Here is a 13,865-nt window from a genome sequence, read left to right as displayed (position 1 = left end):
TAACTCTATTGAACCCCATTCCATTTTTTAAAAAATTTCAAATAAAGAGCTTTGAATACCTAAAACGGAAAGTGTTATCAGTTGAATATAGGGCTCTTTACTAGTAGATAAACAGAACTCAGTTGTATTTCTCAGAGGCTAGTAACCCTTAGGCTTATTCCCAAATCCTGATGTATAACACCTATGGTGGTAAGGCTGTTACAAATGAGTATGATAGAATAAATCCACTTACTGATTTGTACACATACTTATGAGAATGAGAACAGGATAAAAGAATCTAAAGTGCCCTTATCTTTATGATCTGGAACCATTTTGAATGGGTGTTAAAATTTATCCAGAAAAGGGATCCATTTCAATTCCAGGCAGTTTCTAGAGAACTGAGGGAGAGATGGGAAGAAATCTTTGACGCCAGTAATCTCCCTACCTGAATTCTCCAGGGATTGACCAACCCATATAATTCATTGTGTACCCCTTAAAATTCAGAACTATCCTTATGATATAGAGCTGCCCTAGAGCATGGCAGGCTAGCTCTGCAATAGCCTTGGTTGTTTTCACTTGATTACAAATTGTAAAATGCTTTGGCCTTGCTGTTCTGAACAGGATACCTCTAGCACCAGTTCGGAGAATACCCAGAATCAGTCTTTTAAAAATAAAGATTCAAAAGAAAATAATCTCAGTTAACTGCGCTAGTGCTCAGAATTGAACAAAGTTAGATAAGTACATAGAGGGAAAGATAATTATTTGTTAAATAAGTAACATTAACCCTGTGGGAAAAAAATAATCTTGGTGAACCCGAGGCTGAATATAAAGTGATTACACAAAGACAATTCAGAAGCATATTTAATGGCAAAGAAATAATCTTCTCAGTACTCATAGCTGACTCCATCTTTACTAGAGTATTCAACATGTGATGGTAACAACTACTACTTACTGAGCATTCACTATATGAACCAGTCACTGGCAAAGGATTTACATGTATATCATTTAATCAATTATGCTTATTATGTAGGTTCTCCAACAGCACCCATTTTAAGTATGTACAAAGTGAAACTTTAAAAAGTTTAAAAACTAGGCTAGGTGCAGTGGCTCAAGCTTGTAATTCCAGCACTTTGGGAAGCCAAATTGGGAGGACTGCTTGAGCTCAAGAACTCAAGACCAGCCTGGGCAACATTGTGAGACCGCATCTCTACAAAAAATTAAAAAAATAAATTAGCCGTGTGCAGTGGCATGTGCCTGTAGTTCCAACTACTCAGGAGGCTGAAGTAGGAGGATTTCTTGAGCTGAGGACGTAGAGGCTGCAGTGAGCTATGATCACACAACCTCATTCCAGCATGCGTGACAGAATAAGAAACTGTCTTCAAAAAAAAAAAAAAAAAAAAAAAAGAAAAGAAAAAAGAAAAACTGTCTGAGGATTACTAGCCAACCAAGACTTAAAATCAGGCTTTCTGTCTGACTCCAAAACTCTACTCTAGGCTTGGATTTCTGGAGAAACAAATCACAGAAAAGTTCTAAAATTATAATAGATGAAGCTTTATTAAAAAAAGAAACTGCTGTAACAATTTTTGAACAGGAAGATAATGAAAAAGTTCACAAATACATGGAAATTAAACAACATGCTCTTAACAACCAATGGGTCAAAGAAGAAATGAAGAGGAAAATTAAATCTTGGGATAAAATGGAAACACAACATACCAACACTCACAGATGCATCAAAAGCAGTTAAGAGAGAAGTTTATAGCAATAAATGCATATGTATAAAGAAGAAAGATCTCAAATAACCTAATTTTATACCACAAGGAGCTAGAAAAAGAACAAACTAAGTCCAAAGTTAGAAGAAGGAGAGAGACAATAAAAATTAGTGTTACCAAAATGCCAAGGGTTTAGTCTAGGTTCTGCTGCTTATTGCACAGAAAACCAATCACAGAGACGATGAGTACTGCCAGGGAAGAAGGCTGTTTTGGGTGCTGTGTCTGAGGAGAACAGATCAATCTCAAATCCATCTCTTTCATGCACTAAAATTAGGAGTTTATATAGCAGAAAAGAAATGTAACTATGTGTGGGAAAGCAAGAATTAGGGAGGAATAAGAAGAAGGACTTGGTCAACAGGTAATCAATCAGGCAGTCATGACAGGCTAAGGGTTAGTGTCTCAATGTCCAGATGTGGTGATCTGGTAAGTTTCAGTTCCTCGATACTATCTGGGAGGCCCAAAGGTTGGTTTCCTGAGAAAGGAACTCAGATATGACAAATACGAGTTTCTCAAGTTTTAAGACTGAGAGGTCAATTTCTTGGTTTATTGATGAGAAACAATAAACATCAGTTCCATGGGCCAATTGAGCTGGTTTCAATGGCAGAAATAAATGAAATAGAGACTATAAAAATAATAGAAAAATATCAGTCAAACTAAGAGTTTATTTTTTTGAGATCCAGTGCTGGTTGGTATTTTATTAGAAGAAGATAAACAAAATTGACAAACCTCTAGCTAGACTTAAGAAAAAAAGAGAGGAGAGTCAAGTAAGTAAAATTATAAGTGAAAGAAAAGACACTACCACTAACATTACAGTAATACACAGTCGTAAGAGATTACTATGAACAATTATATACCAAGAAATTAAATAACATATATGAAATTGATAAATTTCTAGAAACATATAATCTACCAAGTCTGAATCATGAATAAATTTCTGAACAGACCAACAATGATTGAATCAGTAATCAGAAACTTAACAATAAAGAAAAGCCCAGGATCTGATGATTTCACAGCTGAATTCTACTAAATTCATTTTACAAGGCCAACATTACCCCGGTACCAAAGCCAACCAAAATACTACAAGAAAAGAAAATTGCAGGCCAATATTCCAACGAACAAACATGCAAAAATCCTCAGCAAAATACTACCAAATTGAATTCAATATAATGATAAAAGGATCATTCACCACGATCAAGTGGGATTTATGCCTGGGATGCAAGGATGGCTCAACATGCACAAATTGGTAAATGTGATATACCACATTAACAGAATGAAGGACAAAAATCATATGAGCATCTCAAAAAATGCTGAAGAAGCATTTGACAGAATTTATCTTTATGTAATAAAAACTCTCAACAAATTAGGTATAGAAGCAATGTACTACAACATAATAAAGGCCATATGTGACAAGCTCACAGATAACATCATACTCAGTGGAGAAAAGTTGAAAACTTTCCTCTGAGATCAGGAATACGACAAAGGGATCCACTCTTGCACTTTTATTCAATATAGTACCTTAAGTTCTAGCCAGAGTGATTAGGAAAAAGAAAAGTAAAGTACCCAAATTAAAAGGAAGTTAAACTGTCTCTGTTTGCAGATGACATGATCTTACATACAGAAAACCCTAAATATGCCAACAAACTATTAGACTAATAATTCAGTAAAGTTTTAGGATATAAAATCAACACAGAAAAATCAACCACATTTCTATATACTAACAATGAACTACCTGAAAAAGTAATAAAACAGTATCATTCACAATAGCATACACGAAACATTAGGAATAAATTTAACCAAAGAGGTGAAAGATCTGTACGCCAAAAAGTTTAAAAAACTGATGAAAGAAACTGAAGAGATATCCAGGCATTTGGAGCACCCACTCACCTAGATGAGCAGCCTGAGCCACCCTACCCTTTCTGTGCAGAGATTGTGGTGCAGTGGGGCCCTCTCTGCTCCATACACAGGCAGATCTCCAGGCATTCAAAGAACCTGCTCACCTGCATTGGCAGCCTGAGTCACCCCGCCCTTCCTTTGCAGAGATCTGTGTGGAGGGGGCCTTCTCAGCTTCACACTCAGGCAGGCAGAGTACCTACTTGCCATGATCAGCAGCCTGAGCTGCCCCATCCTTCCTGTGCAGACATTGTGGTGAAGTGGGGCTGTCTCTGCTCCACAACCAGGCAGATTTCCAGGCATTCTGACCATCTGCTCTCCTGAATCATCAGCCTGGCCCATCCTTTCTCCCAGTAAATAGGGGTCAAGTACATATGTAGCTGTGTTTGCCTCAGTTGACTTAGCTGTACATGCTATCTACTGGCCTGTAGGTTGGATCCCATAGCCCAATATAAAACCTGCTGACATACATGCATAGGGCTATAGAAGCAAAGTCAAAAGCCCCTGTCCAACATTGTCTACAGTTACACCCCCAAGGGTTATAGAGCAAAGTCAAAAGCCCCTACCCAACACTGTCTACAGTTACACCCCCAAGGGAGGAGGGGGAAAGAGAAAAGAAAAAACCCCAATAATGTTACATAGAAAAAGAAAAAAAATCCTACCTGCATTAAAATGACTACAAAAATTGGAAGCACTAGTGTCTCCAGTTGAGAAGGAATAGGGCAAGAAATCAGGCACCACAAAAAATGTGAATGTAATAACAACACCAAAGGATCACACTAGCTGTCAAGCAATGGTTCCTAGCCAAAATGGAAACTCAGAAATGACTAAGAATTCAAAGCATGAATTGCAAGGAAGCTCAATAAGATCTAAAAGAAGGTTGAAAATAGACACAAACTTCTAGAGTAATCTGGGAAATGAAAGAAGAGATAAACATCTTCAAAAGAAATCAATGAGATCTTATGGAATTGAAGAGCTTACTTAAGAAATTTCAAAATACAATTAAAAAAATTATCAATTGACTGGACCAAGCAGAAGAAAGAAATGCAGAGCTTGAAGACTGGTCCTTTAATCCAGTTAGACAAAAATACAGAAAAAAGAATTTTAATAAATGAACAAAGTCTTTGAGAAATATAAGATTATGTAAAGCAGCCAAACCTACAAGTTACTGGCATTCCTGAAACAGAAAAAGTAAACAACCCAAAAAACATATTTGAGGAAATAATTCAAGAAAATTTCCCTATCTTTGTCCAGATACAAGAAATCCAGAGAACATCAGTGAGATACTGTACAAAATGAACATCAATCACCAAGGCATATAGTCACCAGAATGTCCAAGGTCAACACTGAAGAAAAAATCTTAAAGAGAGCTAAAGGAAAAGGTCAGATCATGTACAAAGAGAAACCCATCAAGCTAACAGTAGCCTTCTCAGCAGAAACACTACAAGCCAGGAGAGATTGGGGGCCTATTTTCAGCATTCTTAAAGAAAAATTCAAACCAAGAATTTCATATCACACCAAACTAAATTTTATACATGAAGAAGAGATAAAATCTTTTCCAGGCAAGCAAGTGCTAAGAGAATTTAGTTACCACCAGACCAGGTGACAAGCAATCCTTAAGGGAGCTCTACACATGGAAATGAAAGAAAAATACCTGCTACCACAAAAACACTGTTAACATAGCCAAGAGATCCTACAAAGCAACCACACAATATAAAATATGAAGAAACCAGCTAACAAATTCACAATATGATCAAAACCTCATATATCAAATATTAACCTTCAGTGTAAACCTTTAACCACCCCATTTAAAAGACAGAGTGACAAGTTGGATAAAAAACAAGATGCATCTGTCTGCTGTCTTTAACAGACCAATCTCATATGTAATGACACCCACAGGCTCAAAGTAAAGGGTTGGAAAAGGATCATGCAAATAAAAAACAAAAAAGAGCAGGGGTCATTATTCTTATATGAGATATAACAGAGTTTAAACCAGCAAAAATAAAAAGGACAAAGATGTGCATCACATAATGAAAAAGGGTTCAATTCAACAAGAAGATTTAACTATCCTAAATATATACATACCCAACATTTGGACCACCCAGATTTATAAAACAAGTACTTCTACACTTACAAAAAGACTTAGCCAGTCACACAATAAGAGTGGGGGACTTCAACACCCCACCAACAGCTTTAGACCATCAAGGCAGAAAATGAACATAGAAATTCTAGACTTAAATTCCACACTTGACCATTCGAACCTAATAGACATCTATAGAATACTCCACCCATCAACCAGAGAATTACATTCTTCTCTTCTACACATGGAACATACTCCAAGATTGACCACATGCTAAGCCATAAAGCAAGTCTCCATAAATACAAAAAAATTGAAATTATATCAACCATACTCTCAGACCACAACAGAATAAAAACAGAAGTCAATATCAAAAAGATCTCTCAAAAGCACAAATTATATGGAAATTAAGCAATTTGGGCCAGGCGTGGTGGCTCACATCTATAATCCTAGCACTTTGGGAGGCTGAGCCAGGTAGATTGCCTGAGCTTAATTTGAGACCAGCCTGGGCAACATGGTGGAAGCCCATCTCTACTGAAACATAAAAATTAGCTGGGTGTGGTGGTGCACGTCTGTAGTCTCAGCTACTCAGGAGGCTGAGGAATGAGAATTGCTTGAATCCGGAGTGGGAATCGCTTGACTCTGGGAGGCCAAGGCTGCAGTGAGCTGTGATGGTGCCACCACACTCCAGCCTGGGGAACAGAGTGAGACCCTCTCCTAAAAAGAAAATTGAAATCAGCTGTTTAAAGGAAAAAACTAATAAACTGGTTTTTGAAGGCTATTTTACACATGGCTTTTTAACTATTAATGGCCACTTTGGAAATGGCTAATACAGCTGACTGGTATGAGATATTATGGGTTTCAGACTAGGAGTTATTAGTTATAATTCTGTAATTATGATTATATTGCTGAGTATATAAAAAATGAGTATAATATATAATAGCACAAGCCAGGCATGGTGGCTCATGCCTGTAATCCCAATGGCTTGGAAGGCTGAAAATGGATGACTGCTTGAGGCCAGAAGTTTGAGACCAGCCTGGGTAACACAGTGAGACCCTATCTCTAAAAAAAACAAACCCCAAACAAACTTAGCTGCCATGGTGGCATGTGCCTGTGCTCCCTGCTACTGAGGAGGCTGAGGTGGGAGTTCTTGAACACCAAAACTCCAGGCTGCAGTTAAGTCACGATTGTGCCCTGCAGTCCAGCCTGGGCGATGGAGCAGGACCCTATCTAAAAGAAAAAAAAAAAAGAGTAGCACAAAGGTTTGTAACTTTGATTAGCGTACTGAACATAAACAGAAGGTTTTAATGATAAAGACATCTGGAAACTAACATGAGACCATGATGACAGAGTGTCAGATTTATGACTAAAGAGGTTTGCTAGTGTTGGCTGAAGAATGTGTTCCTTTGAGAAAAATTGTATTTGCACGAATAAAACCATTTGCATCAAAAGAAATGTCAATATCTCAATGAAAATTTACAAACAAATCCCTAGAAGTATAACAGGAAAACTGTTAAAGTAGTATAGCAGGCAATTCTTAATGGGTTAGGTCAGAAAAAATATAAAATCTCACATACATAAAATAGTTTTACATAGATGTCACAGAATTCTTGAATTCCCTGAAGCTCCAGGTGTCAGGTTAAGAACACTTGTTTTAACCTCTTTTCCCATAGATCACACTAAAACATCTTATTCTTATTTCCTTCTTTGCCTCTGCTGTACCTTGCTGTTAGAAACTCCAACGCCCCTGCTAAGAGTATAAGACAGGAGGAGCCCCTAAGTAAAATTCTGAATGCATTTTCTAACTATTTTTGGGAGTCAGGTTTCAGCGTTTTAATTCAACTCTACTTAGATATGCTATGCACTACATAGGTTCCAGTTCCCTTGGACAGATTACAAAAATCTACTCTATGCATAATGCAAGTTTATCCCAAATTATTTCATTTACAAATGAACATCTGGAGTACATGTTTATAAATTCAGGAACACACACATACACATTAGTTACAATTACTTGAGCACTAACTATGGTATAGACACATGTTGAATATTTTACATGCATTATCTTCTTTAATCCTCACAACTACCGTATCAGATAGGTATAGTTATTATACCAGTATACCAGCCCCAGGGAACTGGGGCTGAGAAAGGTTAAATAAAAACTGTTCAAAGTTACAAGGTATGGGAAAGGCTGAGACTTGGTTCTAGGTCCATTCGACTCCAGGTCTAGAGTTATTGCACTTCTATTGCCTCTATATAAAAATCCATTCTGGATAAAACAGTATTTTTTGGTTAGAATAAAACAAGGTTAAAGCAGAAGTGATACAATGGCAGGAACGTTTTGACTCTCTAGTCATACAGAATAAATGGATGGTTTCTTAATATATATCACAAAATTGGTAGAGAAAAATATAGTGATGGTGACCTCTTTCTCCATTAAAAGTAAAATAAATAAATAAAAGTTTAAGTTTCTAATTCCTAAGCAAAAAATTTCTTCAAAATTTAAGAAGGATGAGAAAAACCTGCTCTGAACCTAATTTTGAACAAATAAATAAGAATTGAAATAAAAGTGACAGGAAAAAGTTACTGGGCCATTTATTGGCTGGCCTTGCCAAGAACAAGAATGTTAGGCATGTTTGGATATACAGTCTAAACCAACATTTTTTTTTTTTTTTTGCAGGGGAGGTTCAACATGTTTTGATGATATGCCTATCAATTAAAAAAAAAGTCTGCATGACTTCCAAATAGTATACATTAATAAATTATATACCTTTGCAACTATACTACCATATTATGTACATCTGTAAAACATACTCAAAATATAAATTAAAGAATGAGATAAAGATTTTTCATTTAAAAACTTTTATTTGGTACCTCCTCCACAGCAGACATTTTGTGCCTACTGGGGACAGCACTAGGAACAATGTTCCTGATCTTATGGAGCTTACATCTTAAGAGGGAGGGACCAGGGAGATAGGTAGCAAATAACTATGTCTGTTAGCAATAAAAAACTGTAAACAAAAAAACAATATATGAAGATTGGGAATAATAAAAGGCTATTTAGATAGGGTTGTTAGGGAAACTTGAATGTTAGATGATATTAGAGCAAAGTTAAACATTTATTTAAAAGATGAAAAACAATATTTTCAAACATCTTGCTAATTATGATGTTTTCACACCACCATTTACTATTATCTCAAGGCACTGTTAGGGTGAAGTTCATTTTTAAGAATAGTATATAGGAATCTATATTTCAAATAGTCTTCTTGTCTCAGGTCCAATTAGACTGTCATTGTTTCTACACTGAATGTCATGTGAATGATGAAATAATACGCCATTTCTTGGAGTAAATGGCATCAGCTTTTTCTTGTGGTTCATCATTTGATATTGGTGTTACCCTTGATTTGGTTTTCACGGCAGAATCTTTTTCAAAGTTTTGTCCATGTTTTGAGGATTTAGTTAAAACCTGATAATAGAATCTATAAATCCAGTTAATTGGGCAAACATAAACAATAATATATTATTGAGGAAGGGTGCTTGTCATTCCCTCTACCTTGTGTAACTCCCACTCTTTTTTTCAGGATCCCTTAATGTCCCGTGATACGTAACTGACATTGGGCCCAAGCATAGGTGACAATGCCAATTTATATATTAAATATCAGTAAAATTTATTTTTGTATTTTACTTAAAGTACATATAAATAAAATACCTAATATTTTCTTCCCATACCCCAAAATAGCATCTTCAAGATGGACCCTAGGATATTAAAAAACCTCACTGTTCTAAGTCTTCAGAAAAATGGGTTTGGGAAAAGCTTAGATGAAAGCTGATAAACTCGTGACACAGAACTCCTAAAAGAGAAGAGTTTGGATAGGCTTGTAAAAATGAGACTGTATGGATCTTTTTTTTTTTTTTTTTGAGACAGTCTTGCTCTGTACCCAGGATGGAGTGTAGTGGCACGATCTTGGCTCACTGAAGCCTGTGCTTCCCAGGTTCAAGTGATTCTTGTGTTTCAGCTTCCCAGGTAGCTGGGACTATAGGCGTGCACCACCATGCCCAGCTAATTTTTATATTTTTAGTAGAGACGGGGTTTCACCATGTTGGCCAGGCTGGTCTTGAACTCCTGGCCTCAAGTGATCTGCCCACCTCTGCCTCCCAAAGTGCTGGCATTACAGGCATGAGCCACCACACCCAGAAAATCAGTTCTTTAAAAGGCTACATTTACAATATACTAATAAGACAGTTCCTTTGATTAAACACATATTTACATATGTATATTTTGCTCAGTGAAAAACCAAAATGTTAATTGTGGTGACTTTAGCAGTGATGTTACTTTTTGCTTCTTTATATTTTCTAATTTTCTACAATAATTATGCATTATTTGCATAATAAAGGTTTAAACAGTGTTAAATAAAAGTACACATACAAAGTTGGCAGGTGATAAAACCAACTAAAGAATATAATAAATCTTTAAGAACAACATAAGGATAAATCCAGAAGCTTTCATAAGCCAAGAAAAGCTTATAAAAAGTGTCAGAAACACTCAAAGTGATATTTAAAGCTATATTCAAGGCAAGAATGCAGAGATCTATCCTTGTAATGGAAAGAAAGTAGAGATAAGGTAAGAAACTAGAGAGCATCTAGTTGTGCATTCTGTGTTCATATCTCTTTCTCCAGCTCATTTCACATGGCCTAAAGAAAGGAAAAGTTGTGAATAAAATTAGAGAAAACATAAAAACAATCTTCAGGACACCTGAGATGTGCATGTGTCTTGACTTTCAAAAAAGAAAGAGAAGGCAAATTGCAAGAAATTTATGTTTTAAAATAAGGAAGTTGGTAGGTCATGACCATACCAAAAATATAATAGTCAAGCTTGCCTCTACTTATAACGATTCAGTTGTAATTAACTGCATATTGACATTTTGAAATACGTCAAATAAATAAGTGTACAAGTATACATACAATCATCATAGATTCAATAGCTACAAATACAGATGACACAGGTTGAGCATCACTAATCCAAAAATCCAAAATTCTCCAAATCTGAAACTTTTTGAGCATTGACATCATGGGCAAAGGAAATGCTTATTAGAGCATTTTGGATTTTAGATTAGGGATGCTCATGTGGTAAATATAATGAGAATATTCTAAAATCTGAAAAAATTAAAAATTCCACAACTTTTGGTCCCAAGCTTTTCGGATACTCAACCTGTATAAATGATGACCAAATACTATAAGCAGAGTTGTTGACATGAGTTTCTGCAATGATGAACAACTCGTAGTAAACTTCTGAACAGAAGAAAGTACGATCTTTTTTCTACTTCCTTATATGGTAGCTGCATTACTGGAATCAGTGTATACTAAAATCATGCCCCAGACAACGTGTTTATAAGTAAATCAGAGTTAAGTTATTTCTAGGCTTAGAGAAACATAAACAGGTTTCACTGCTACACGAAAATCGAAGGGGAGATCTAAAAGTCATTCAGGTTGCGGGATAAATCTTCATCATGTATGCCTGGCCCGCATATAGCAGCAGGACGTTTAACATTCCTGGCCCTTGCCTTTCATACCATTGTAACGTAGGATTATACCCCTCTATCTTTGTGCTAAATTAAAAAAAATTGCCCCACAAGTTTCCGAAATTGCCTCTAGATGGCAATAGTATCCTTGTAAATTACTGATCTCTTAGCATAGGATACACCATGGTACCTTCATAAAGCTTTATATATAATAGAAAACATCTTCAAGTTCTACTTATGATCCTCTCATCTTGGAACTTAAAGCAAGGACCAGGATACATCTGAGAATGATATCAACTTACAAGGGCCATATTGAATACGTTTAGGTTTAAATATTGTGAAAAACATTTAAAATATGAAATAAATTAGCACTAGTCAGCCCTATCTGACCAGAATACTTCATTTTACCTGACAAAATATTTGAAGCAGAAAAGCTAATAATAGAGAGGCCCCTACTTCTCTTCAGAAGTCTTAGAATATAAACGAAGAAGAGACAGGTTCCTTGCTTTTCCTGAAAAAATCTTGGGGGAAATGAGAAGCTTGCTTTAATTAAATGAATGAGTGGAGAGAGGCAAACTATGAAAGACCTGAGCTTAGCTCCCAGATGATGCATTAAGTTTCTACCCCTGACCCCATATACTCCACGCCACAGGTCTGGAAGAGTTGTAACCACATCCCTAGCATTCCTAGGGTACAAGGTGCTTTTTTAAATGGGACAGTATCTGGCCCTAGAACAGGACTAAAAGAAGGGTCTGCACTGGAGTTGAAGCCACTTCATTTCTTGAGAATACACAATAAATGTCTATTTCTTTTTAAAAGATCATACAGATTTTTCTATTGAATCCAACTATATGGGTGGATTATATAAAATATCTGATAGACTTATCCCTTTAGCTAACTTGGGAGCCATTTTGCAGCAATGGTTCACAAAGCACTTTCGTTATTTCTTTAAATCATTCCAATATTAATAGAAAAAAATCAATGATGAACAAAAATGAAATTTTAAATAAGGACAGTGCTTGATGCAAAAAGAAAAACTGGTAATACTGATCCCATGTTTATTTTAAACTTGTATATACTGTGTTAGTTATGAATTTTTTTGCATGACTTGATTTTTAAAAGATTGCATTAAAATAGTTTAAAGTTTTTTTTTTTTTTCTGTTTTTAGGAGTGGAGGTTTAATAGAAAAAATAAAGAGAAAGGAGAACAGCTCTCTCTCTAGTGAAAGAGAGGGGCTTCGGAAACGGAAGGACCCTAAAGTTTTGTTTGTTTTTTTGAGACAGGGTCTCACTCCTTCATCCAGGCTGGAATGCGGTGGCGCGATCTGGGCTCCCTGAAATCCCCGCATCAGGGTCCCGCAAGTAGCTGGGACTGCAGGCGTGCGCCACCACGCCCGGCTAATTTTTGTATATTTAGTATAGACTGGGTTTCGCCATGTTAGTCAGGCTTGTCTAGAACTCCTGAGCTCGAGCTCAAGTGATCCGCCCGCCTCGGCCTTCCAAAGTGCTAGGATTATAGGCGTGAGCCACCGCGCCTGGCCTTAAAATACTTTTTATCTTGATGACTGAGGGTTGGGTTTTTTTTTTTTTTTTTAGCGCCCCTTTGAATTTTGGGCAGAACGAAGTACCCCCTTGGTCTTCAGTAGAATAAGCAGAACCTCTTTTCACTAATAGGTTTCAGAGTACTGGTAAGCCCTAGTGCTCCCATATTTGTACTTCTCTTAGACATACTATTTCAACAAATATACATACAGATTTTGACACAAGGTCTCCTCTGTCGCCCATGCTGGAGCATAGTGGGGTGATTATACCAACAAATATTTAAGCAACTTAGAGCACTAGTTATAGCAGAGTGCCTAATGGCATCTCCCTCAATCCTGGGAGGTCAATCACTTTCCTTCTGGACCTGGCACAGGTGCACCAAGGTGTAAATCGCACTGCAGATTTAGAGAAAGAGAAGGCAGTGGTCTCCCCGGTACCAGGACTTGGTCAGGACCAACGCGGCCCTGGAAAAGCAGAGCCTGTTAGGTTCAGAAACTAAATTCTGGAAGGGTAAGAAGCAAATTCATCACCGACAGCTGTAGCTGTGGTTGTGGGGCCCACAATCATGCCCCTCCCAGCCACCCCTCTTCTCTGGGAAGCTGACGAGGGCGCCGGGAGAGGCTGTCGGGGCGGCCTGCCTTTACGCACCCTGCTCGCGAGGAATCCGCACCAGGCAGTCCACCATGCCTTTGTACCGCGCCTCGGGGCTGATCTGCTTCGACGACGCCTGCACCTGCAGCAGCAGCTTCACCCGCTCGATGGGCGCCACCGCTGTCTTGGACACAGCTGCCGCGACTCCGCCGGCCAGAAGGTCCTTCCCGAAGGACGACGCGTCAAACAGCCGCTTTTCTGCCTTCTTTTTTGCAGGCTCACGATGCATGATGGAGAAGGCTATAAAAACCGGCAGCAGTGGCTAAAAATGAGTACGGGAGCTACGATGAAGGGAAGCGGAAAACCGCTGCAGCATCGTACTGGTGAGAAAGTGGCTCTTGGGACGCTGAGAGAGCGGAGCGCCTGCGAGGCGCGTGCGGAAAAGCTGCGCAGGCGCTCCAACGGCCTCCAGCCACGTGACGCCTGATACGTGACACCT

The 13,865-nt window shown here is 37.7% G+C and overlaps 1 protein-coding gene across 3 annotated transcripts in view; it reads right to left on the bottom strand.

The window, feature by feature from the left end:
* SLC25A31 (solute carrier family 25 member 31) overlaps positions 1-13,865 on the bottom strand; it is a 43,890-nt gene extending 30,025 nt beyond the window's left edge. Inside the window, exon 1 of one of the 3 annotated variants that reach the window (XM_016951023.3) lies at positions 13,424-13,865. In XM_016951023.3, the coding sequence (XP_016806512.1) occupies positions 13,424-13,655 (232 nt within the window). In that variant the 5' untranslated portion in view covers positions 13,656-13,865. 3 annotated transcript variants of the gene reach the window in all.

This window comes from Pan troglodytes, chromosome 3 (genome assembly GCF_028858775.2).
Source record: "Pan troglodytes isolate AG18354 chromosome 3, NHGRI_mPanTro3-v2.0_pri, whole genome shotgun sequence".
In the NCBI taxonomy this organism is placed as follows: domain Eukaryota; kingdom Metazoa; phylum Chordata; class Mammalia; order Primates; family Hominidae; genus Pan; species Pan troglodytes.
This window is presented reverse-complemented; position numbering and strand designations above follow the sequence as displayed.